Source organism: Aegilops tauschii, chromosome 3 (assembly GCF_002575655.3).
Source record: "Aegilops tauschii subsp. strangulata cultivar AL8/78 chromosome 3, Aet v6.0, whole genome shotgun sequence".
Taxonomy (NCBI): Eukaryota; Viridiplantae; Streptophyta; class Magnoliopsida; order Poales; family Poaceae; genus Aegilops; species Aegilops tauschii.
Window position 1 is genome coordinate 429,323,497 of NC_053037.3, and position 25,020 is coordinate 429,348,516.

A 25,020-nucleotide genomic window follows, 5' to 3' on the forward strand; every position below is an offset into this window, starting at 1 on the left:
CAAGGCTCTCTTTTGCCTTCTTCAGCACGTGCCATTTGCACCACCGATGTGCAGTCCGCGGCATGACATCGCCTATTGCAATTTCCATCGCGCGAGCTTGATCTGTCCCAGCCACAAAGAAATCAAGTAAGATCATTACAATTTTATACATCAAGCACTCTAACAAATTATATCAATGACAATGTTTTTTTTTCTTTTTTTGTATCCAATCATGCATTACCTGTTAAGATAGTTTTTGGCTGTGACACACCAACTTTGACCCTGCGAACAAATGACACACCAACTCATCAGCGGATTAAATCCACTGAAGGACACAAAATAAAGTGTTGTCCATGGGCACACTGCCCACACAACTTGCTGGTATACATAGCAGAATCAAGAATTTTTGCTGGGGATATAACTTGCTAGACATGTATGTGTTTCTATGCTAGTAGCAGGGCCAGATTCAGAAAAAAATCATTTTAACAACCCCCAAAAACGGCAAGCTAGCATCGTCCATTTCTTTGGTGTGCGAGACCAGCGTTTTTTTGTGATCCGAGGCATCAGACATGTCTCGAAAAATCGTCATAGCATGTTCTTTTTTATTCCTTTATTCTGAACATGAAATCGCCCCTGCTGTGACTGATCGCTCATGTGCTACACAACACAGGTAACCCTCCCAAAAACGCTTTTCAACGTTCATGTTGCTTACTAATTTTCAACATGATGAACTGGCTAGAAAATTCAAAACCGACCAGACGAACAACTTTTGTGCAACAAAACTACGAGCAAAAGCTGATGATGCATATACTTCAGCAGAAAATTAATCGACATTATCTAAAACACAAATTCACCTCCTGGTCCAAGAAGATTGGTTTGCACTCGACACTCCCACGCCATCTTCGTCTGGATCCTGGTCCGCGGCATCAGGGACTATATTTGCACCGCCTATCTCGCAGGAATCGCCCACCCTTCGTTGCCAAGATCATACGACGCGCACCCCCCATACCAGCTCCTTCGCCCCCTTCATAATCCATCGGTAGAGAAGAAATCAAAGCCTCCTCGCATCCTCTGTTCCACTTGTGCCGCCTTCAGTCAGTTGCTCACCGGCAACGAGATCCCTTAAGCAAACTCTGCTGTCCAACCGCGGCACGAACCTGCTCAGGCAAACGAGAGCCAGCCAGATCTGTTTGTTAGAGGAACAAGTCAAGTCCCGCAAAAAAAGAGGAACAAGTCAAGGGAAACTCCAATCGATGGAATTCTAGCTCAAAAAATACATCCCGTAGCGAGAACTTGAGCGAGATTTAGGAATATTACCCTGCTGCAGATTCCTCGAAGAAGAACTCCATGCCGTCCATGGCGGGAAGCGGCGCTGCCGCCCCCCGCCCCGCGCGGTGCCGTCCACTTTCTGGGGCCCAAACACGAACATGCGCCGCTTAATGGTCGACGCTGCTGTCGCCGAGCGGGCCCAGCAACCACACATTTATTTTTCTCACCAACCAACCTCGCCAGCGCGCGAGGTGGGCCAAATTTGAAGCCGCATGGACCGAACATCTTGTGCGTGCACGCTAGTACAGAAATCGTAGGCCCATGTACAAAGCCGAAACAGAAATAGGCAGCACCGTTGTATTTATACCAGACAGAAACCAGATAGAAACGGTAAATAGAAAAGGAGCGGAGGCCACGCATCGCGACGCCCGAACGAACGACGCAGATACCGGCCTCTATGCAGCTCGTCCACCAAAACGCCCCTCTCTGGAGTAGAAGGCTAAGAAAAAACTAGTGGAAAATAGAACACTCGAAAGAAAAATAGTGTAGAAGCCATGCAACAGACTGACATGTATATGCGGGTCTGTTTACAAGGATGCACATAATAGGATGCATTTCAACCCCGTTCTAGTTCTCAATCATTTCGTGGCATCGGATGTGGCTGAACCATCTACAAAGCTCTACCATCAATAAAAAATTGTTTCACCTGGGAAAATTCGTTTCTGAGCTCGGGCTCAGATGCTCTTGAAATCCAGGCCTTCTACTCTTCCCGAGATCAGCGCTGTATGTTGTATTATGTGCTGTATCCCTTCGGTATGTTCATTGGAAATGAATTTGGGCCAGCGCATTTATTACTGGTTGGTATCGTCATTTGCCAAAAAGAGGTTAATCCACTTCATTCGCCAAGTGATTGATCTTCGCTTCGCTTCGCGGGAACAACAAAAACCACCATACTTGTGGCCTTTTCCACACCCTACATGATATCTGACAATACTCGCCTAGACCAAATCACAGCAGTTGCTTGGTGCCTGTCCGGTGTCCAAAGGGACTTGTATATATGCCAGTGAGCTGAAAATTTGCAATTGAGCCGTTCCAACAGGATGGAACTGGAACAGATGGGGAGCCGGTATAGCCTCCTCCAAGCAACGAGAGCCAAATCCGTGATAGTCATCGTCACCATTTGCGTTGATAAAGATAGGCTACCAACGATTTAATTGAAGAAACAGGAATACAGGATACAACACAAGATCAATGTATTTGTATAACTAGTCTTAGCTCTAATCCAGGTGAAGTAACAATCAACCTGCAGGTGTTCTAGTGACGCCAATAAGGTGCACACGCATAGAAAAACTGGTAACTTGACAAGAAATGAAAGCACATGTGTGGTATGACAGGACCTACACAGTGAACAGCTATGTACCAACACAGCAGAGAACAACAACGAACAATGAAGACGAAGGACAACATCTGCAACGTCGCAAATCTACATATTGGATACCTGCGGCAACATCACATCCATAACATGGCACCGGGTACAAGGCCCCCCAATATGTAACTTGACTGAAGAGGGAACTTTCTCCACGATGTATCTCTTGACGGCACCGAGTGCTTTATGTGCTTCCAAGATAATACGCCGGCTTGTGGGCATGCATTTACCGGATTCTGGGGCAGAACACCTAACAGACTCACCAACTGCATCCGCACCAAATATGCAGTCCAGTGTGAGGCTTTCAAGTGACGTTGCATTCTTGAGGATATGACATGTTAGCTCAACTATGCTCTTTGCGGAGCAAAAGCCATCGATTTGCACCTTCTTGAGCCTCTCATGCCGCCTGTGTTCAGGAATCTGCCTCAGATGTGAGGAGGGATCCTCAAAAACCGAATCATGCCGCATGTCACTCTGATCTACCTGCATAGCATCGAATAAATGCCAGTCAAATTAAATGTCTCCACGGCAGATACTAGACACCTTTGCAGCGTGAACAGTTAACTCACACTTAAGATGAAACTCTCCAAGACAGGACAAGCATCCAGAAATGAAGCCAAGGATAAATAATCATAGGCAGGGGTAACAGCCCCCTCACCATCCTCACCAAAGTAGATATTCAAGTGCTTTATGTGGATGAATTTGTCAGCTACCATTGGGGTACTAACCCTCTGCACAAAGATATCTCGAATTAATCATATTCCTTCCTACGAGTCATAAACACTGGAATCTAATGATGTGAAGCTTCAGAGTATACCTCACAAAACGAGTATACAGTAAGAGTCTCAAGATGTGGTGCGATGAAAGGTAGCTTAGTGATAGCATAACTCACAGCATTGGGCGCAAATGAATACCCCACCCTTAAGTCTTTTACCTTTGATGATTCTCCAAGCACGAGTTGTACTGGTTCACCAAAGAAGTCAAAAATGGAGAGGTGCGGAGCTGTGCTCTTTATCACTCTCAGCTTGTCGCACTGAGACACAGTCAAGCAACTAAGCCGCTCCAGCCAGAATGGTATCTCCAGGCAGATTAGCTTCATGCAACAGCTGACTTCTAACTCCTCCAAAGCAAAACAATTGGAAATAAGATGCCCCAACTCATCCCCCGTGATACAAACTCCATACAGATGCAGCTTTGCCAGGCTTCTCAAGCAATCAAATCCAACCGGGGGGCGGAAGGCACAATTGGTGAGGTAAAGATACCAGATTGAGTTTCCACGCCCATCAAGTAGAGCTGAACACGGGAATTCATACATTTTCCTATGTTTCGTAGGCAGCAAAAGTGTGACTTCTTCAATCCCTGGTGTGACAGCTTTCTGGAGCCAACTATTTAGATGACAAGTGTCGACATTGTAATGATCACGGATTACAAACTTGAGTATCTTCACACCGGTGTCTGAGTGATTTTTCAGAATATGATCAACTCTGCTAGTGAAACCCCTTGCTATATCGATATTTTGGCCTTCCTTCTGTTTCAAGCCTAGTGTTTCCTCACTGAATATAAGCTTGGGGTGGCATCTCCAGGAACATAGAAATGTGCGAGATACACAGGCAGAACGGGCAGAATCACGCAATGGCATTAGGGAATGTATAAGGCACCAGATATCCTGCACAAGCATGGAAAAAATAGTTGATCACTGGGATTGTGCATTTTTTAACAAATAATAGTGGGATCATACAGAGAAATTTTAAATCCCAAGTGATCTGCTCGCACTTGTACAAAATGTGCTGCACATGGAGGAAGGTAAGTGCATTGTAAGTGCATTGTAATGTAATTGTGGTAGATAAGTTCAGCTCGTGCCAAGGTTCCTTTTCTATGTAAGAGTAATGTAGGTGGCTTTCACACTTCGTAGCAATTTGTATGATCAACTAGTATATCACTAAGAAATCAATATTGTTGGATTTTTCCCCATAACCTATTCTTTTTTTTCGACCAATTCCATAACCTATTCTTTGAACAAAACCTAGAGTAGCCAACTACTATAGAAGGATTAACCACATCTTTCAGAAAGATCTGTAAAAGTACATTTTATCCCGTACCTCAGGTAGATTGGGCCATGACCATGTCGACGTATCACCACCCTGTGAATGATCATCTTGTTGGCAGAGCGAGTCCTGCTTATCTGGGCTGAGCTCCGGCCACATCCCTGTCGGGCTTGAAGTCGATCTGCTGATGGGCGAAACAGTAACTGTACGATCCGCCTCCGGCGATTCAGAAGGCGACAAGGGCGGCGCGGGGGGCGTGCTCTTCGGCGAAGCGAGACGGGAGGGCTCCGCTCCGACAGAGCCCAGGCCCCTCTCCACCTCACCGGAGAAGGAGGCTTTTGCCCCCGGCGGCCAGGGATCACGGTTTTCCCCGCCGGCTTTCACCTTGGGTGATGGAGGCGCTCCCAGAGACGGCCGGGGCTGGAGGTCTGGGTGCTCCGGTGTGCTCGTCGCCGTCCGAGGAGGGGCGGTCTGCGGGAGTGCTGGAGGAGATGCGGCAGCAGGAAGCTCTGCGTCTGCCGCTGGCATCCTCGCCGCCGGTGGCGCCCTAAGACTCGGGAGTTTGTCGTGGTGATGGGCCATATCCAGATGTGGACATGTTTTTTAGGTGAGAATGTGGACGTGATGTGGTCGATCCGGTGCTGGACCGTCCTAATCCTGGGCCTGGGCTTCGTAACTTTTTAAGCCCAGACTAAGTGGCCAAGTGTTTTGTCTCAATCTGTCTCGAAAAAAAAGTGTTTTGTGTCAAAGAAAACAAAAATCTCATTCTTGTTTGGATTTGCAGGCTAGCACCAGTGAGTGATTTTATTTTATTTTTGCAAGAGAAATTTTCAATCTATTCATCAATCATTTCAGTACATAGCACACTAGAGGTAAAACAAATTACAACTAGGTCCATGGAACAGCGAGTGCTATCTCGTCGAGTCAATTCGAAATGCAACTGCCTGCATGCCTTTCGCCTTTTTTCCTAAACTGTGCCGTCATGATGTTTATTGGACGGTTACCGTGGATATAATATCTTATTATTCGAGAGATGCAAAATCATGAGGTTATTCAACAGTTACCGTGCCGCAGGTGTATATTCTGTCACGTAATCACCTACAATTTGACACACGACCTGAAGCTGTCGAACCTTTTGAGGCACAAATGGCCTCATGCAGATGAATTACTCACCAATGACCACAGGTTTTAAATTCTGGCAAAGAAACATTCAGCCACTCAGTTTTGAACAGAAGCGGAACTTTCATGCTTCAACTGGGAGGAGGGGTAATGTATCACACACAAAGTATTCATACATATGCAATAATGCAAGCGACAATGCATGCTGTAAATGAAACAAAGGAGTACAACAGAACTTAAACATCAAAGTGGAGTGAAACTATTTGGAAGAAAAAAATCCCTACTTATTTCCTCGTCGATTAAAAAATCCGGTCGGTATGTCTCGGTTGATCGAATGATTATGGTATAGACATAGATAATTATGCATCTGTTCTGTAGTAAAAGTTCAATCTAGAAACATTATACTAGTCTGATACACACAAAGGTTCAACCGTTTCAGTGACATATGCCACAGCACAGCTAAAATGTGTCTGGAAATGACAGAATGTTTCAGCCTATAATTTGGTATAGAACTAGCAGAGTAACAGTGAAAAAGGGATGCTACTCGATCGAATATGTCCAATAGGCGGATAGTCAACAATGGCCAACCAACCTAAGCATCTAGAGGCTTCACTTCAGGGTACTTTTGCTGTAGAAGAGACATTCCATTCCACACAGCTGAAAAGCCCAGCACAAACAGGGTGTGTATAATCTGCATATGCGTCAGGTCCACCACTACTACATACGCTGATACGCCTGAAGGGCATCCCATCATCCTGCAAGTAGAGTGAAAATGATATCAGTGAAACATTTCAATGGATCAGCTATAATAAATAATAAAAATGGAAAAATGCAACAGACAGAGGCACGTTTTTAAGAATTGTCTCTGATGCTTCATAGTCTGGTAAAAGAACATATACGTAAGAAATGCAACGGATATCAGTGCTATTAATTGTAAATATGCAATGGTTGATTTCAATAGTAAAGAAACTACGTACTCCCTCACTCCCAAAATTCTTGTCTTAGATTTGTCTAAATACGGATGTATCAAGTCATGTTTTAGTACTAGATACATTCGTATCTAGACAAATCTAAGACAAGAATTTTGGGACGGAGGGAGTATGACATAAATAACGAGTTACAAAAAAGAAGTATGACTGGGGAAAAGCATTGTTAGTCCCTTCTAAAAGTCAAATCTTCATTTTCTTTTACAGTTGAGTGCAAAAGAAGTGCTAAGAAAGCGCCACATCATTTCAAATCCTTTGTGCCATCCAATAAGCATTCAATGAGTCAAAATGTATCCTTCAAGTTCAGAGTGTAAGGCATATAAAAAAAAATTCTAGAGAATTCTCCTTTACAGACTAGGCTATACCACAAACTTCTATAATACTCTCCTTAAGAGTCTTGCATCAAACCGCCATACGCTTTCTCTGCATATTTATGAAGTAAACACAATTCTGGGTACTAAAATTAAGCATAAATTGTCGATTGTTCTCCATTGTAGACCCGTAACATGCAAGAGGGTTCATCATTTAAGTAGTCATTCTCCATTCTAGCCATAAATGGACAGACTCGCACAGGGGCCACTATACTGAATGGTCCTAAAATTCTAGCAAACATACACCACTAGCATGACTTGCTATGAAGTGTGGCTAACCAAAAAGTTAGCAAGAAGTGTGGAAATGCTTGGCAAAATGTTGAACCTATGACATGGGCCATAGGAGTATTTAAGTGCAGCAAGCCACAGTCGTAAAGATGGCAATTGGGCCCATGGTTATGGCCGCCTGTGGGCAACCGACCCGAATGGGTAGGGTATGCGCTGTGCTCTTTCCCCATGGGTTGTATCCATGGGTAACCCGATTAGTAGTGGGTAGGGCAGGACTACGAGTATGTGCCCGTGGGTTACCCATGGGTCACCCGATTAATACTAGTGCTTAAATATTTTTATTTTAATTTTAAATGACATGTGGACATTTTGGTGAAGATTTGTTTTAGGGTAAAATGCATCTATCTTGCTTTGATTATTGCTTGAAAGAAATCAACCCATAAATGAACTAAATGCTACCTAAGTAGCTTCAACGGAGCAACACGTTGGCCAGTTGGGTTGCTCGAAAGAGATAAACCCATAAATGAACTAAATGCTACCCAAGTAGCTTCAACTGAGAAACACGTTGGCCAGTTGGGCCTCCAAAGCTAGCGTGTGCATGTGTTTTGCATGCACAACGGCAAGCAAAATATGCAGCTGGTCAGCTGCTTTAGTACCACCTCGCCTAATCGAGCACACGAGAGGTGGAGTTCTGCAGATATATTACTATATGAGACTAGAAGAAGAACCAACAATCATCTGTTCAGAAGTGCATGGCACCAAGTATTGGGCATGAAGTAAAAATTAAGAAAACTACTAAAAAAACGGTGGGTGCCCAATCAGTTTGGGTGACCAGTCGGGTTGCGACATGGGTGCCATTAAAAAATACATGGATAGGGCCGTGCATAGGCGCTGGACCTGATGATGGGTTCACGCACGGGTCTGGTGAACGTCGCCCCGACGAAGCCTCATCCGATTGCCATCTTTACACAGTTGCAGTGCAAACCAAACATGGACCTATATATGTAGTGCGCGGTGTGCCTAAAGTTAGGAGTGGCAAACATCGGCTGGGAACCAAAAGTCCCGTAAAGATGACAAGACCGCGCGAGCATTATTATCTGTCCTATCTAATCATAACACGACCTCCAAAAACCATAAAAGATTATTAATTCCCAGTAACCACCTGCCTAATACTCGAGAAATTGCATCACAGCAAACATGCCAGCAGGAACAGAAAGGAACTAAAACAGACATACGAATAGCTGTGGTAAGACCAATTCAACAACCCTGGACTTCGAAAAGAACTCATATATTGTGCCTTTACCATGCCAAAAGTGGCACATGAGCCATATCAGTGCATGGTCCAGCAAACCAACAGAATGGCAGTAAAAATAAATATTATATAAACATTAAATCCTTTCCTGTCAGTACACTAACCAAAATACGTATGCAAAACAAATGCACCCGGAAACCCTGATCACCCAAACCATTCGTCTGTGACCTGTGCCCATTACCATTACTCTCTGTTGATTAAGGAGAACAAACTAAGCATTTCAAGTTATGCTCACCATAAAGCAAGCTATGTTTGCATAATACCCATAGTTATGGTTATGTCAATCAGGCTCTTAGAACCTTCCAAACTGTGGAGAAGCAAAACATTGGTGCCAGTTGTAATACTTAGTACAAAACTACAAGTTGGGCATTAGTAATATTAATAACAATAAGAATGATACAAAATTTGCCGGTGTTAGATTCAATAACTCACTGCCAAGCCTTCAGAATTGGGACCCATTAGAACTGGAGAGGCATGGAAAACCTTGCCACGTGTTTCATAACTCTCACGAACGAGAAGAATGTCAATGAGTCAAAAATCAATAATATTGCTAACATACACCCCAATCCTTTATTATTGAATAAATCCAGAACAGCATATACGCTTCCGGACATAGGTGGCGAACTTTAGAGATAATGATAAAATATGCGCGAATCTAGGTTTCACTCTATGCACTTCGATTTTGGCAAGAAAAAAAAGGTAGTTCCACTTAAGGAAACTGCATTGATTCCTTCCAGATACTGCAATGCTACAGGACATCAGCGCTGATCTAAATAGTCTGGCAGTAATGATGTGCAATAATCATGTGAAGTGATAAATTACCTCCTAGAAAGTTAAACTCTGTGAAGCTCAGAACGAGTTCATTTCAAGGCTGTATGTCCGCCGCTTGAAAAGCACCTTTGCCGCTGTTCGATATGGCTCCTCAAAGGCATCTGAGATCCAGCTAGCTCCTGCCGGACCAGCAGCCTCAACCCCTCCCCCCTCCCTCAGCACATCGTCACTTGGTCTGATCGCCACCAGCGTGGCGCCCTTCAGCAGTACTCCCCCGGGAAGTTCAATATGTGGAGCATACCAAAGTCTCATAATAAGCGCTGGCATGAGCGTGCGGTGTGAGTTGCCAGAAACCGACACAGGCCGCACTCGCAGCTCCTGTAACTGCTTCTTGTCCATAGTGAGCACACCCTGCCCGTCAGCATCCGTTAGGTTCAAGCTATCAAGCATTTCATGATCGGCGATGATTGGCTGCAGCAAGTAATGCCGAGCCGATGCAGCAATCAGCGAGCTGATGGTCCAGACGACGCGGAGCTTAAGGCCCCCATTAGTATGAAGCGACTCAGGGATGCTCGCCAATTCTTCAGGCTCCCTGTTGTCATCGAGAGATGCAGCCTCGCTGTCCGCGGCATCAGGGGACGACATTGTTGGCAGCAGCGGCTTGGACGACACAGAGGACGCGCCGAGGATAACGCAGCTGCCGAGGGTGGAGCCAAAGTCGGCCTTCCACTTGAGGAGCACGCCGTCGTCAATGCCGAGCTCGCCGGTGGGCAGCTCGATGCGGAGGCTGCGAAGCTCCTTGAAGGAGCGGAGGACCTCGGAGGGCGAGTGGTGGGAGATGTCCCCGGCGGGCGGAGGCGGCGAGGCGGGCGGCGGGGCCACGGAGCGGCGGGAGACGATGGCCAGGGTGGGGGAGAGGATCTGGCCGAGCGCCTGGATGGGCCTGACGATGCCGCCGAGCACGAGGCGCGCGATGTGGGCGAGCGCGCCCCGGCCCCGCGACGGCGCGGCGGCCTGCGGGGAGCCGGCCGAGGCGGGGGCCGGCTCGTCGGGAATGACGCAGTCGACGCGGACGAAGACGGAGTCAACGAGCGGGACGAGGCCGTGGAAGCGGCGCGAGACGAGCGCGCAGCGGCCCAGCGCCTTGACGTCGCCGATGCGGTTGAAGACGTCCAGGAGCACCGCGTCGGGCAGGCGGTCGAACTGGTCCTCCTCCCCCTCCTCCGCCACCGCCTCCCCCGCCGCGGCCGCCGCGCACGGCCATCCCTCGCGCCCTTCCTCCATCCGCCCCAGCCAAGCCAGCCGGCAGCGCAGATCGGGATCCGGGGAGAGACGGGAGTGAGTCAGCCGCGGGTTGGGGGATTTCTGGTGGAAGCGAGCGAGCGAGTAGTCGGCACGGGGCACGGCACGGCGGCTGCGCGTGAGGCGAGGTCGGGCGCTTGGTCTTGGTTTTGGGTTGGGTAATGGGTACCCCCCTCTCCTTGGCCCTTGGGTGGTGGGTGCGGGCGACGACGCGTCACGTGTCGGGCTCGACCGCTGATCGCGGAGGTAATGCTAATGTGTGGATCACCCCACCACCCCACCGTGGTGTCTTTGTGGTGCGGGCGTTTGGACTCGCTCGGGGGAAGGGGAGCGACGCCTGACTGACCTTGCAGATAGATAGACGGTGGCTCAACCCGTCGCTCTCGCACCAAAATTCCGACGGCGACCCAATGCCAATGGGGGATGGGATCATGACGTTTCCATGGTTGTTGACCTCGCGCCGCGCCGCCCGCGGTGCCGTGCAAGGAACAACCCCGCGGCCGGCTGACGGAGACCGGGACCGATGGCCCGTCGCAGGGGCCTCCGGAGCCGTCCGATCCTGGAGAAACGGACGGATCAGATCGACCGTACGTGCGGACGTAAATGGCTTCCTAACTCATTCTCAGCCTCTCAGGTGTTTTGGGGCGATCGATGGGAACGGGATCTCAGCGGTGACCTGCGCTGATAATGACGATTAAACAAAGCGAAGAAGCGGAGGCATTGTCAGAGGAAACAGCTCGATATATGGATCGAGGAGCTTACTGACAAGATGCGCTGTGCGAGTGGCGGGAGCCAGGCTGCAGCAGCGGGCACGCGAGGAATCTGGCCGCGGAACTGACGCCGCCGCTTCGGCCCCGATCGTCGTCCCCGCTGCACGGCAGGGCGGGCAACGTGGCCTGGGCCGCTAGCTAGCGTGGCTGGTCGGTGGTACGGGGAGATCGATGGAAGCTTCGGCGTCAAGCGGAGTGGATTTTATTCCATACGCTAATCAAGTGCGGTAGTTTGGGCTTGAGTGTGTTTCAGCTTTCTTCGTGGAATGGATACACGGCTTGCATCCATGGTGTTAGGGTGTTGTGCACTCGTGTGACGCAACGCCACGGCGACCCAACAGCACGCATGTTAGGAATCCCCACGAGCAGCTATTCCTTTCCTTTTTCGTTTTTATTTGAAGAAGTACGATTAGGTATTAGGGTAAGAGTTTAGGGATGCAAGCAGTATGTTAATTTTACAGCTAAGATGAGCTAATTACAAACTTATTGATGAGTTTTGTGTTCGGAATTTAGACAGTCAGAAATAGCATCATCATAAGTACTGACATGACAAATCACGACAATTAGAAACATCTAAGCACATACATATTAACACATATGGACCAAGGACACGTGTCAACACAGAAATATTCAAGGCACATGAGGGCATCAGAAACTCCGGTGCAACAACATCTTTGGTCATGATGGTGAAGACAAGGTGGGTCGCCCGTTGTAGAGGAAGTAATCGAAGCATGCGGACGAACATCGATGATGTAGTCAAAGTTGAGCGAGCAATCACGTTGAAACGCTCCCAAAACCTTATCACCCCTCCTTCGGTGCAGGTTCTCAAGGGACGCATTTCGGAGGGCTGCTCTCCCGGACTGTTAGAGATATATTTGGGTTACATGTATTTGGTAGTTTAGGATTCCTACCTTATCTCTAGGAGAGGCGTCTTGCCCTTCAAGTCTTGTACTCAATATACTCGCCCTCGAGGCTCAATAATACATCCATCATATTTCGCAACAATCCCTCTCTCTCCCTTCTAACATGGTGCTTCGTCAACTTCGTCTTCGTCCGTCTTCGCATGCCCGGTGCTGGCAACATCGACGCGTGCCTTCGTCTACGACGTGTCCCCGGTTTTGGCACACCCGGTGGGACGCCTCGTCAACACCATCATCCTTCCGGCGCACCACTACCTCGTCACCACTGCGCCCATGACTAACTCGGCGCCTCCTTGCGCCCGCGGCTCCACGGCGACTCCCTCGACACCGGCTAACCCGACTCGACATCGACCACGGTGTTCTTCGCACGGCTACCTTGACCACAGCTACACCACCCTATGCTCTCGGCTACTTCGACATCGGCACAAAGGGCTATCATCCGCTTGAGCAACTCGTCGGCTTCCTCTACAGTCAACGCGTCCACGACGCGACACCGTCCATGACGCTCCCGCTACGACTGCGGGGGGATGTCAGCCCGTCGGCTGCTATTCTCTCCAGTCTGACTGTCCGCGACGCTCATGTTGTTCGCAACGCTACCGCTACGACTGTGGGGGATGTTAGAGACATATTTGGCTTACATGTATTTGGTAGTTTAGGATTCCTACCTTATCTCTAGGACAGGCGTCTTGCCCTCCAAGTCTTGTACTCAATATATACTCGCCCTCGAGGCTCAATAATACATCCATCATATTCCGCAACAATCCCCCTCTCTCCCTTCTAACACGGACGATTGTGCACCCAATTGTCGGGATGGAGTGATCGAAGAAGCAACTCAGCACAGAAGAAGTCGAAACGTGTGTGTTTAGTGCGGTCTATTGTGTGTTTTTCATTCTACGTAGCCTCTCTCCTCTACATAGAGAGGACGCGGTGGGAGAATGAAGAGATATAACTGCCACATGGTGGAAGAACTCTAAGGGTAGAAAGTGTGTCCACAACGAGCTCGAGTATTGACACTTTACCAGAACAAGGCAGTGCACCGTGGAGCAAAAATTTAGGTCTTCCAGCAAGGCGCATAACATTAATCCAAACTCGAACTCGATTCATAAACACGACGCGTGTTGCATGGCGTGGCGTGAAGTGAAGTGAGTGAACAGATGCATTATTGCTCTCTTTTTCTCATACTACAAGCAGTAGTAGAACAACCCACCTTTTATATTGGCATTTTTTTTTACTCCAGTAGCAGATTATGGTATTAAACTGGTTGAGATTTCTAAATTGTAACTGGTTGAGATACAAGATTAGTGAGCCGAGGTCCAGAAAATCTAACATTTTGTTGGATGAGTGAGGACGCCGTTTGCACCCCTACCACGTGAGCAGTTATTCAATCGTCTTTTTTCGGAAATAGAGACAAAAGCTTTGCCCCCATCACATTAATTAAGGAGAGTTTTACAAAGAAATAAAGTGCACGGGCTCATACATGATCTACACTCACGACATCAAATAACTCAAACACATAGTGCCCGCTATCGCTCATAATCGAACCTCCTCTTTAATCTTACAAACAACAACACATGGCATAAATGAGATATTTTCTAAATACTCTGATAAACCACAAGTGTAGGGGATCAATTGTAGCCTTTTTTTTATAAGAAAGAGTGTCAAACACAACGAAGAACTAAATGTTGGATTTATATTCTTTAAGATGCATTCAACCACTGATACAACCCTACGTATATCAAACGTTTGCTTTACTTAGAAACACAAAATAAAACTACTTTGCGTTTATAAAAGGATAGTTTGCAAGAAAGTAAATAACTCGTAAATAAAAGTTAGTTGCTACAAAATAAATGAACAAGAAAGTAAAATATAGCGAGTGTGGTGAAGGAAATATGCCCTAGAGGCAATAATAAACTTATTATTTATTTCCTTATATCATGATAAATTTAAAATTTGCCAAAAAAGTATAATGCTTGGTCGAACCGAACAAAATTTAAAATTGAAAATTCTGAGCATAAAAGCGACTTAGCTGGTTAATGTGCTCGGTGTCGATGCACGGCCCGAGCATACGGTGGGACAAGGTCCCAGCCCCCAAGCCGGTCCCGAGGTGGCGGAGCGAAGAGTTCGGCACTCCGAAGTGGCGACATAGCACGGCCAATGCAAGCCCGCAGTGTGACGCTGAAGTTCCCGCCGTGGGTGAATGAAGTGATGACGGAGCCCTTGGTCTAGCCGAGGTGACGTGGTACGTCGGTACGCAGAGGTGACAGCGCTGCCCGATCCGGATCCTTTATCTGTGCACAGAAAATAGTGCAAGCCGGAGATAATAGGAATAATAATAAATTTAAAAAAATGTTGCATAATTAATAATTTATGCAAAGTGAGTAATAAAAGACATATGGCCTGTGTGCCGAACACTCGATGAGGTAGAGCTCTCTCAACGATGCCAAAGTCCCCGAGGCAACCGAACACGTCGGTATGGCAACACGACCAACAAGGTGATCACGCGAGCCGATTTACGCCGATTGGGACGACGGCGTCGGCTTGCCGAAGAGACCACGTGACGTAGTCGAAGTCCATTACCGAACCACCATGTGACAATCGTTAATGCGGCCACCATTTGATAGACCTGCGTACAAATGATGGAACAAACCAGAGTAATAATTTCTTGGGAAAAATAAACCCAAACAAGCAAAAATTATTAGGATACATAGCACCTGGTTTATTTGTTGTAGCAATCCGAAGAAAGGTGACTCCCAAAATTGGGACTCGATCCGCACACCCATTGCCTGATGGGCGATAAAGCGACGGCATGGCGATGCTGGCGAAGATTGGCTTGCCGAGACAAAGCCCTCGGTCCAGCTAACGTGACGAAGCTGGTCGGCTGGTGACGCCGAAGTCACCGGAGTATGTTGATGAAGAAACAGCCAAGTCCCCGGTCCAGCCGAGGTGACGGAGCAGGTCGGTGAGGAGACGTTGCAGCTACCATGTCAGCCGAGGTGTTGAAGCAGGTCGGCGTGATGGACACCGGCTTGAAGAAGCAACAGTGCGGCCATGCTGACGCAGGTCATGACTTGTGACGCGGTCAATGCCGGCTTGATGAAGTGACCATGCGGCGATGCCGGTTTGCCCGCTCCGTGTAATCCGTGGGGCAGCGATGTTGGTGATGATTTATCCTTCCTGATGCCGAACTCTTGTTCGGCTTGCCGAGATAATGATCGAAAAAGTTGAGCTCGGCTCAACAAAGCGGCGACGTGTCTAGCGCAAGTCGGCAGCCGTGGAGCAATATTGCCGGACTGGTTTGACACCAGCGTGATGGTGAAGATTACCTCGGAGGAGGCTTAAAATTTTATGGCTACGTGTTTAAAAACAACGCACAATACCCTAGAAAAAAATTACTTCAAAAGGGTTGTCCAATATTCCGTTCATGAAGAAACATGAACTCGGGCCAGATTCGTATTCGCGTAGAAAACAGATCCAAAAATTGGTCCACTCATCGGAAGGTTCCCGGAGTTTGAACCGTCGGATCAAGCTAAAATTTGGAGGGGTAGTAGATATGAGAATTCCTCAGCAGATGAACGGTTGGATCTTTTAAAGGACCTCCGAGCTGGGCTCTGGAGACCACGCCCTAAACTCGTCCAGATTTGACAGGGCTCTGGTATATCGTAGATTGCCAGAGATTCCTCCATCGGAACTCGACAAAATTTGGCATGGTTGTTTTACACTTAATTTCGCACAATTCCACCGAAGGAATCGTCAAAGTGATGCTCGAGGAGGTGGTCGCAGCGGATACAAGTTTGCTGTTCGGAAAAAACAGCACGGTCGCCCGAGGGCAATGTTGACGTTGAGCCCCCGAGCTCCATGGATGATTCTTCCATGATCATGATAGAGATCGGAGTTGATGTTGATGAAGGCCCTCGTCCGAACATGATGATCGGAGGTAGGGCACAGTCCTTGGTTAAGCCAAGGTGGACAGTCGAGCCGGCGACAAAAGATGCCGACATCGACCATAAAGCTCGGCTCCGATGCGTAGATCGCGCCGAAGATGATCCGAATTCCCATCGCCCCGTGGCGACCGCCAGCAGGCTCTCAATGAAAGCACCAATGTCGGTTCAATATCCGGCGTATCTCGTAGTAGGGGTCCTAAGCTAGGCGTCTGGGGGCGATGGTAACATGGACACGGGGTTTTACCCAGCTTCGGGCTCTCTTGATGAGATAATACCCTACATGCTGCTTTTGATTGTATTCATATGGGTGTAGTATAGAGTATATGTATCTACCACGAGATTGTAGTAATGGATATGATATTGTCTATTGACTAGCCTGGCCTCGGTTTATATATACACCGTAGGCCTAGGGTTTAGAGGAGTCCTTGTGTTGGGCGCCAAGTCTTGTAGAATCCTCCTTCTATACGGCATGGGCTGTCTGAGCTGGCCCAATAGTGAACCGCCATGGGGGTCTTTGGCCCGATCCAGCTGGTCGGGAGACGACGTGGATAGTACCCCCTAGTCTAGGACACCGTTATCGGGGGCTACACCCAGTGGGTGCGCTAGCGCGCCCCCACTGAAGATTGCAAAAATGAAGAAGCAAAGTCAAGAGCGTACCCGGACAGACGTCTGCATCGCTGCCATCTTGCTCCTCGCCTTCAGGAGGGTGGCACTGTGGGTGGCAAACTTGTCCAGGACGTCCTGCACTGCGAGGTTCAGGACGGCTGTGCTGGCTCCTGACGGCCAGCCAGGCGAGGCGGAGCTCGTGGCTTCGGCGTCAGCCCCCTGGAGGCTCGCGGCCCCGGTCTCCACCGGCCTCGGCCAGAGGCCGCTCGCGCCTAGCACAGGTGCAATGGGGAGCGCGCTGTCATGACCTGGCTCGTCGCCATCCCAGCACCGGCCAGTAGCGTCTCCGACCCTTTGGGGCGGCTGTCGCTCCGTTCGCCAGCACCCGGCGCGCACTTGGTAACCTCGGCCTCCGGGACTACGGAGTCGGTAACCACCTGCTCCGGCGCCGCCTGGTCAGCTCTGGCTACTCTGGCGCCGCCTGGTCAGCTCTGGCTGCTCCAGTCGCTGCCTGGGCCTCCACCACCGGCGGCTATGGCTGCTCCAGATTGGCAGCCTCCGAGATCCCACTACCGGCCGGCTCCTCCGCAGCCTTGGCGTCGGTCTCTGCCAGCCCCTTGGTCGCTGCCTCCGCCTACAACGTCGCTGCGGCTTGGGCCTCCATCTGGGCTGACGCTGCGGCTCGGGCATCAGCCTCCGTTCGCGCTGCGGCCTCCCGCTCCTCCTGCGCCTTCTGCGCGTTCCTCTCCGTCGCCTCCTGAAGGGCGGCGGCCGGGTCCACGCGCTGGGCCTCCTTGAAGGAAATATGCCCTAGAGGCAATAATAAAGTTATTATTTATTTCCTTATATCATGATAAATGTTTATTATTCATGCTAGAATTGTATTAACCGGAAACATAATACTTGTGTGAATACATAGACAAACAGAGTGTCACTAGTATGCCTCTACTTGACTAGCTCGTTAATCAAAGATGGTTATGTTTCCTAGGCATTGACATGAGTTGTCATTTGATTAACGGGATCACATCATTAGGAGAATGATGTGATTGACTTGACCCATTCCGTTAGCTTAGCACTCGATCGTTTAGTATGTTGCTATTGCTTTCTTCATGACTTATACATGTTCCTATGACTATGAGATTATGCAACTCCCGTTTACCTGAGGAACACTTTGTGTGCTACCAAATGTCACAACGTAACTGGGTGATTATAAAGATGCTCTATAGGTGTCTCCGAAGGTACTTGTTGGGTTGGCGTATTTCGAGATTAGGATTTGTCTCTTCGATTATCGGAGAGGTATCTCTGGGCCCACTTGGTAATCCACATCACTATAAGCCTTGCAAGCATTGCAACTAATGAGTTAGTTGCAGGATGATGTATTACAGAACGAGTAAAGAGACTTGCCGGTAACGAGATTGAACTAGGTATTGAGATACCGACGATCGAATCTCTGGCAAGTAACATACCGATGACAAAGGGAACAACGTATGTTGTTATGCGGTCTGACCGATAAAGATCTTCGTAGAATATGTAGGAGCCAATATGGGCATCCAGGTCCCGCTATTGATTATTGACCAGAGAGGTGTCTCGGTCATGTCTACATAGTTCTCGAACCCGTAGGGTCCGCACGCTTAACGTTCGTTGACGATATAGTACTATGAGTTATGTATGTTGGTGACCGAATGTTGTTCGGAGTTTTGGATGAGATCACGGATATGACGAGGAACTCCGGAATGGTCCGGAAGTAAAGATTGATATGTGGATAGTAGTGTTTGATCTCCGGAAAGGTTCCGGAATCCATCGGAAGGGGTTCCGGATGTTTCCCGAAATGTTTGGGCACGAGAACACTTTATCTGGGCCAAATGGGAAAGCCCACGAGGTTTTTGAAAAGCGCAAAAGGAAGTTTTGCGGAGTCCAGGGGCCAGACGCCAGGGTCCCTTGCGTCTGGGTCCAGACGCCGGGAACCCTGGCGTCCGGCCTTGGAGTCCGAGAAGGACTCTTGCCTTTCGGGTGAAACCGACTTTGTGGAGGCTTTTACTCCAAGTTTCGACCCCAAGGCTTAACATATAAATAGAGGGGTAGGGCTAGCACCCAAGACACATCAAGAAACACCAAGCCGTGTGCCAGCTACCCCGTCCCCTCTAGTTTATCCTATGTCATAGTTTTGTAGTGCTTGGGTGAAGCCCTGCGGAGATTCTTCTTCACCAACACCGTCACCACGCCGTCGTGCTGCCGGGAACTCATCTACTACTTCGCCCCTCTTGCTGGATCGAGAAGGCGAGGACGTCATCGAGCTGAACGTGTGCTGAACGCGGAGGTGCCGTACGTTCGGTACTTGATCGGGACGGATCGTGAAGGTGTACGACTACATCAACCGCGTTGATAAACACTTCCGCTTATGGTCTACGAGGGTATGTAGACAACACTCTCCCCTCTCGTTGCTATGCATCACCATGATCCCGTGTGTGCGTAGGATTTTTTTTGAAATTACTACGTTCCCCAACATGTGGAGTAGTGGTGGTAGCACGTGCGGAATTGTCCATAGGCCATTGGTTACAATACTAGGCGATAATAATCATTTCCGTTTTATATGTGCAAGAGGTCTTTACTAACATATTGTCCATACTTGAACTCATACATACTTATGATTGAAAGGCTTAACAAGCATAGAAAATACTAAAGATTCATTAATGTAAAACCCAATCCGAGCATTATATATTGGTCCCCTTCATTCCATATATGTAACAATTCATAAATTTAATTTAGGACACGGTAATATCTGTCACTCCAGCCGTCCTATCCTAAGCAAATTAATCACATAATGCAAAACCCTTAGGCGTGATCCATACATGTGCGCAAATGGTGGATACCAAAGGACAACCATAGTAGATCACCACTTATGCCATATGACAAAAAGAATCTACTCAGACATAACGGAATGCAAGAAATCATTGGATAATAATTAATAGCATCTTGGCCGGGGGTTTTAACCTCCTTTTCAAAAAAAAATTAATAACATCAAATACCATGTTTAAGTAGGGGATTACAAAGGTTTGCGAAAGAGTGGTCCATTATATAAAGAGGGAGTAAGGTGATGGAAATGTTGATGAAGACGGTGGAGTTGATGGAGACCATGGTTCACATGGCGGCACTCCGGCCCCACCAGAAGAGAGGGGAGAGGACCCCTCCTTCTTCTTCTTCCTTGGCCTCTCCCCTAGATGGGGAGAGGTTTCCCGCTTTGGTCTCTGGTGCTCATGGCTCCCGGAGGGTGAGAGCCCCCCCTGAGATTGGATCTCTCTTCTCTCTATTTTTGATATTTTTTGTGTAGGATCGCCGTTTCTTAAATCACCTCAGGTCTATAACTTTGATTGGGTTGAAATTTTAAGGGAAATTTTGATATTTTGGGATATTTCTCGCGATCGAAGGAGAGGTCAAACCGGCCTAAGGAGATCACACGTGGTATGTGCATGTGTCGCCCCTGACCGCGCCGAGGGGGTGCATGGCCACCTAGTGGCTCCCCTCGCACCCATCTTCTGGATGGTGGAGTCTTTTGTCCTATTTTTTTTAAGTTTTTCCATATGTTTCTGGCTTTGAAAATTGTTCATCTAAAAAGCCAAAAAAATGATAGAAAACATGAACTAGCATTTGTCATCGGATTAGTAGGTAGTCCAACTAAAAATGATATAAATTGCCCCAAAAGTATGTAAAAATGGTATAAATATAGCATGAACATAACAAAAATTATAGAGACATATCACACTCTCTCATTGTGCTTATTCCAAATCTCGCGTGATATGAAGAGGAGGGATGTCATTCCATTCCTCTTGCTACTGATGCCATTTTGGCCATTGATATTGGCCATCGAGCACCACCAATCCATGGGAAGAAGGAAAATGTTCCAGTTCAGTGTAAATAACAATCATTTCGAGCCAAACTTTAATCACATCTCGAACGCGCCTTGTGGATCTATGTTTGAAGAACATGTGCACCACATATTCTAGTTCACGGTTGCACAATTGGCATAGACAACAATTTGGTCAACCGCGTTGTGACTACTCCTTTTTTGTCTAGAATGTGATCCTCTTTCCTTTCTTTGTAGACTACTGAAAAGCTTCGCCTTCTCATGAATTAGTGAGTACCCATTTTATGTTCTTGTGTTCAGACTAGCTAGCCTGAATGAGATTGCTCTCACTATTCAATGAAGTTTATATATCGATATACATGGTTTGAGGCAGATTGATGCAAATGGTTCAAGACAGAGAGAGACAAAGATGGAATTCAAACCCGATTCTCGTGATGAAACTGACACCTCCTGCACAAGGAGTTCGATAGGGTTGCATTACTTTAGTACATCCCGCTCACGGTAGCTTCATATTGAGAGCAGAGCTCCTAATTGGTGCCTTATGTGCCAGTTAAGAACTGACGCTCACGCACCTCCTACTCATGGGCCGGCCCAATAAAACATGGCGAGTGCTGGCTCCATTACTAGATCGCTAGCTGGCGGAAGCTAAATCTGCAGATCTCGAGGTAGGGGATCTAACCTAGGCGTCTAAAAGCGATGGTAACAAGAACACACTATTTTACCTAGGTTCAAGCTCTCCGAGGAGATAATACCCTACGCCCTGCTTGTGTTTATTGCGATGGGGTGTAGTACAGAATACGTATTAACCAAAAGATTGTAATGTGTCATTTACTAGCTTAGCCCCTCAGTTTATATATGTACCTGGGTCCTAGGGTTACAAGATACTAGTTGGCTACATACGAGAAGCCAAATCCAGCGTCTTGGAGTATACGTCAAGCCTTCTCGATCTTCCTTGCAACGTCATGGGCCGTCCGAAGTGGCCCAAGACGAAACCGACATGGAGGTCCTTGACCCAGCCCACCAGGTTCCGGTCATTATGATGAGAGGTCCCTTAGTCGGGACACCGTAAAGTTCCTAGTTCGCTTAGTTTTTTATTTCCATGGTTCTCGGTTTGGTCAGTTTTTAGTTGACCCGCCGCTGTTAACAGTTGACCAGGGACCACGTTGACCAATGGCTTTTCAAAAAAGTTCACGAAATTTTAAAAAAATGTGAAAAAATAATCATGAATTTGAAAAAAATGCATGCAATATTTTTCACACATTAGAAAAAATTCATAATTTTGAAAAAAATGCAAAAAAAATTAAAAACACTATATAAAGAAGTTTGTGAATCTAAAAGGTTTACTAATTTATTTATTTCTCAAAAAAACTGAGAAAAAATTCATGAAATTTGGAAAACAATTCATGGAATGTGGAAGAAAATCATGAATTTGAAAAAAGTTCATGGATTTTAAAAAATTGTGGATGTGAAGAAAGTTCACGTATTTGAAAGGGGAAAACGTTCAGGAATTTAAGGAAAAGTGTTTATCTTTTTTTAAATATTCTCAAATTTGAAGAATCTGTTTGAAGTTTAAAAAGTTCACATATTTTAAAAATAAAAAAAGTAAAATAAAATATTACCAAACAAAATTGTCCCAATCATAAAAAGAAACAAAAAACTGGTTGGAAGCTTTTAAAAGCTTACCATAACCGTTGAGGAAGCTTCCCAAAACCATTTTTTAGAGAGCTGCTTCCCCCCTTTTTTTGAGGGGTAGAAAGAGGTGCTTCCCCAAACCAGTGACCGAACTCCACTCAAACTCAAATACTTTTAAATGGGCTGGCCCACAGAGAATCGATCGAGGGGGCCTATTCTTCTACTTTTTCAGGTAGTCGATGGCTATTCACAGCTACCACCTTAACACCAAAGAAGAGTTCGACCCAATGCTTTATTTCTATCTTAGTGAATCCAGATTCGACATTAAAAGTGCCAAGTTGCATGTGTTAGAGATATACTCCTTCCGTTCTTAAATATAAGTCTTTTTAAAGATTCCACTACAAACTATATATAGTTGTATATTGACATGTTTAGAGTGAAGATTCACTCATTTTGCTCCGTATGTAGTCTGTAGTAGAATTTCTAAAAAAAATTATATTTAGGAACGGAGGGAGTATTTAGCATGTAGAGATTGCCTGGGAATAGATAGGTATTGTTTCCATCTTATCTTTAGGAGGTGTCGTACCTCCAAGTTTTGTACTCAATATATACTCGTCCTCGAGGCTCAATAATACATTCATCATATTCCGCCAATCTTCTCTCTATTCCCTTACATGAAATGTTTTTGCCAATTCATCTGAATACCCATGAATTATGCTGGGCCCGCCCCCGCGTATCATATAAGTTACTACACAAACTGTCATGTTTAAACATTGCTCGACCACAATTCAATTGAAATACAGCTTTTTTCTACAATGTTTGAAAGATTTCAAACACCACCGGTCGATGTTTTCCGAACTTATTTCTTTTTGTGTACGTACATATATACCCCAATTACTGACTTATTATTCCATTGTAGCATGAATGGGTGCTTACATGTCCATAAGGGCGAACGATTTACGAGGCAAAGGTGACGACAGGCCCGGCGACGTTGTTGCTGCGGAACTTGGAGACGGCGCAATCCGTGGAGAAAAGACTGGACGAGAGATATTTCGGCGCGCCGCCCATGATGGGCATCTTGGCGCTGATGTCCACCTTGTTGACATACTCCGGCTGGTAAGTCTGGCCGAGCACGCCGTCGACGCTCTTGGTGAGGGAATGGAACTTGAAGCCGAGGTCAAGGTGCACGAGGCTGTCGCTCCCGGTCTTGCCGTAGCTGTGGATCTGGGAGTCCTCCTCGGTGATCGGCACCGCGTTGACCGAGATGCTGAACACGCCGTCGAGCTCCACGATGACGGCGTTCACCGTGTCGGTGCGCGTGACGGACAAGGCGGGAAGGGCCTTGGAGACCCACCGGGTGTTCTTGACGGTCTCCACGTCGACGGCCTCGCCGTCCAGCATGATGTGGATGTGGTCCTCCTCCTCGTCCCAGACGGCGGTCTTGCGAGCGCCGACGTAGAGGCGGTGCTGGCCGAAGCTGACGCCGATGGCCTGGATCCACGTGAAGCTGCGCCTTATGGCAGGGTTGTGGTTACCGATGAAGTGGGCGTTGATGTGGAGGGCCTCGTCGGAGACGATGCAGAAGTCCTGGTCCTTCTTGCCGTGGAAGTAGAAGGTGTTGCCGTCCCCGCCGGTGAAGCGAGGGTCTCCGCACGAAGTGCCCGGGACGAGATCGCACACTATACATGCAACGCGTTAGCGTCTGAACTGACGTCTCATTCTCAAGATCAACGAGGCCGGCGTAATGCCGTCGGGAACAGCTAGCTTACCGCAGAATGACATGCAGTACTTGCAGTAGGCGAGGCACTTGTTGGGGCAGCGGCTTGGGCAGGACACGACGCACGGCGTTCTGCGCCTCTCGGGGCAGGTGACTGCGTACAGGCGCTTGCTGCTGTTCTTGGGGATGGTGATGGTCTGGAACGTGGCCTTGGGCGGGAGCTTGATGGGCTGACCAGTCTCCGAGGTTTGCGCCGAGGCCACGCCGCACGCCAGCGCGAGCGCCACCAGGAGGCAGCAGCCTACCGCCAGCTGCTGACCCATGCCGCCGCGCCGCGCCATTGCCGCGACGATCGAGCTCGTGAAGTGCTAGCTTCTTCGATCAAGTGTGTGTTTGTACGGCTTTCGATGGTTGTGGTGTGCGTTTGTGTGGCGCCTAGCGAGGGATTCTTATGGGAGAGATGGAAGTGGCGTGGTAACTTTAGCGAGGGAGCTTAATTGGAGGCGAAGTGGCTTACTAGCGAAGTGGCGTAGGGGAGGACAAAGTGACGCTGTGACCATACATGCTTGCTGTTGCTGAAATCAAGCAAGGGTCGTCGGCTCGGAGCGTGGGCGCGCATGCATGCATATGCATGGCACTCCGTTGTTTCGCGTGCTTTGACCAGCGCAAAGTCTTACTTTCCGGATGTATATCAAGAACGTGATAGCTGAGCTACGCTGCTGCTTTCTCCGGAAAGATTTGGACCAAAGTTACACATGGACCCA

The 25,020-nt window shown here is 47.8% G+C and overlaps 3 protein-coding genes across 5 annotated transcripts; all 3 read right to left on the reverse strand.

The window, feature by feature from the left end:
• Positions 1–2,433: 2,433 nt before the first annotated feature.
• LOC109740912 (uncharacterized) lies at positions 2,434–5,367 on the reverse strand. 3 transcript variants are annotated; one of them, XM_020299971.4, is made up of 4 exons: positions 4,774–5,367; positions 3,492–4,340; positions 3,244–3,405; positions 2,434–3,157 (listed from the first exon to the last, which is right to left on the reverse strand). In XM_020299971.4, exons 1-4 carry the CDS (start codon positions 5,299–5,301, stop codon positions 2,732–2,734), a joined length of 1,965 nt encoding a protein of 654 aa, XP_020155560.1. In that variant the 5' UTR covers positions 5,302–5,367; the 3' UTR covers positions 2,434–2,731. The 3 variants fall into 3 exon arrangements, with proteins under 3 accessions (XP_020155560.1, XP_045090880.1, XP_020155563.1); XM_045234945.2 differs by having other exon boundaries at positions 3,609–4,340; positions 4,774–5,316; XM_020299974.4 differs by lacking the exon at positions 3,244–3,405 and having other exon boundaries at positions 3,609–4,340; positions 4,774–5,317.
• Positions 5,368–6,164: 797 nt separating this feature from the next.
• LOC109740890 (F-box protein At4g18380) lies at positions 6,165–11,080 on the reverse strand. The gene is made up of 2 exons (XM_020299944.4): positions 9,558–11,080; positions 6,165–6,593 (listed from the first exon to the last, which is right to left on the reverse strand). The coding sequence occupies exon 1, from the start codon at positions 10,788–10,790 to the stop codon at positions 9,585–9,587; it is 1,206 nt and encodes a 401-aa protein (XP_020155533.1). The 5' UTR covers positions 10,791–11,080; the 3' UTR covers positions 6,165–6,593; positions 9,558–9,584.
• A 12,222-nt stretch (positions 11,081–23,302) lies between these two features.
• Positions 23,303–24,722, reverse strand: LOC109740916 (uncharacterized). Its single transcript, XM_020299977.4, has 2 exons — positions 24,309–24,722; positions 23,303–24,218 (listed from the first exon to the last, which is right to left on the reverse strand). The coding sequence occupies exons 1-2, from the start codon at positions 24,595–24,597 to the stop codon at positions 23,497–23,499; spliced, it is 1,011 nt and encodes a 336-aa protein (XP_020155566.1). The 5' UTR covers positions 24,598–24,722; the 3' UTR covers positions 23,303–23,496.
• Between the last annotated feature and the right edge of the window lie 298 nt (positions 24,723–25,020).

Excerpts from the sequence above, each read along its gene's own strand:
- LOC109740912 (XM_020299971.4), bottom strand. The coding sequence starts at position 5,301 with ATGGCCCATCACCACGACAAACTCCCGAGTCTTAGGGCGCCACCGGCG. Across the intron at positions 4,341-4,773 it reads CATGGCCCAATCTACCTGAG|GATATCTGGTGCCTTATACA; the intron begins GTACGGGATAAA and ends ATGCTTGTGCAG. Across the intron at positions 3,158-3,243 it reads TGGAGAGTTTCATCTTAAGT|GTAGATCAGAGTGACATGCG; the intron begins GTGAGTTAACTG and ends GATGCTATGCAG.
- LOC109740890 (XM_020299944.4), bottom strand. The coding sequence starts at position 10,790 with ATGGAGGAAGGGCGCGAGGGATGGCCGTGCGCGGCGGCCGCGGCGGGG.
- LOC109740916 (XM_020299977.4), bottom strand. The coding sequence starts at position 24,597 with ATGGCGCGGCGCGGCGGCATGGGTCAGCAGCTGGCGGTAGGCTGCTGC. Across the intron at positions 24,219-24,308 it reads GTACTGCATGTCATTCTGCG|TGTGCGATCTCGTCCCGGGC; the intron begins GTAAGCTAGCTG and ends TTGCATGTATAG.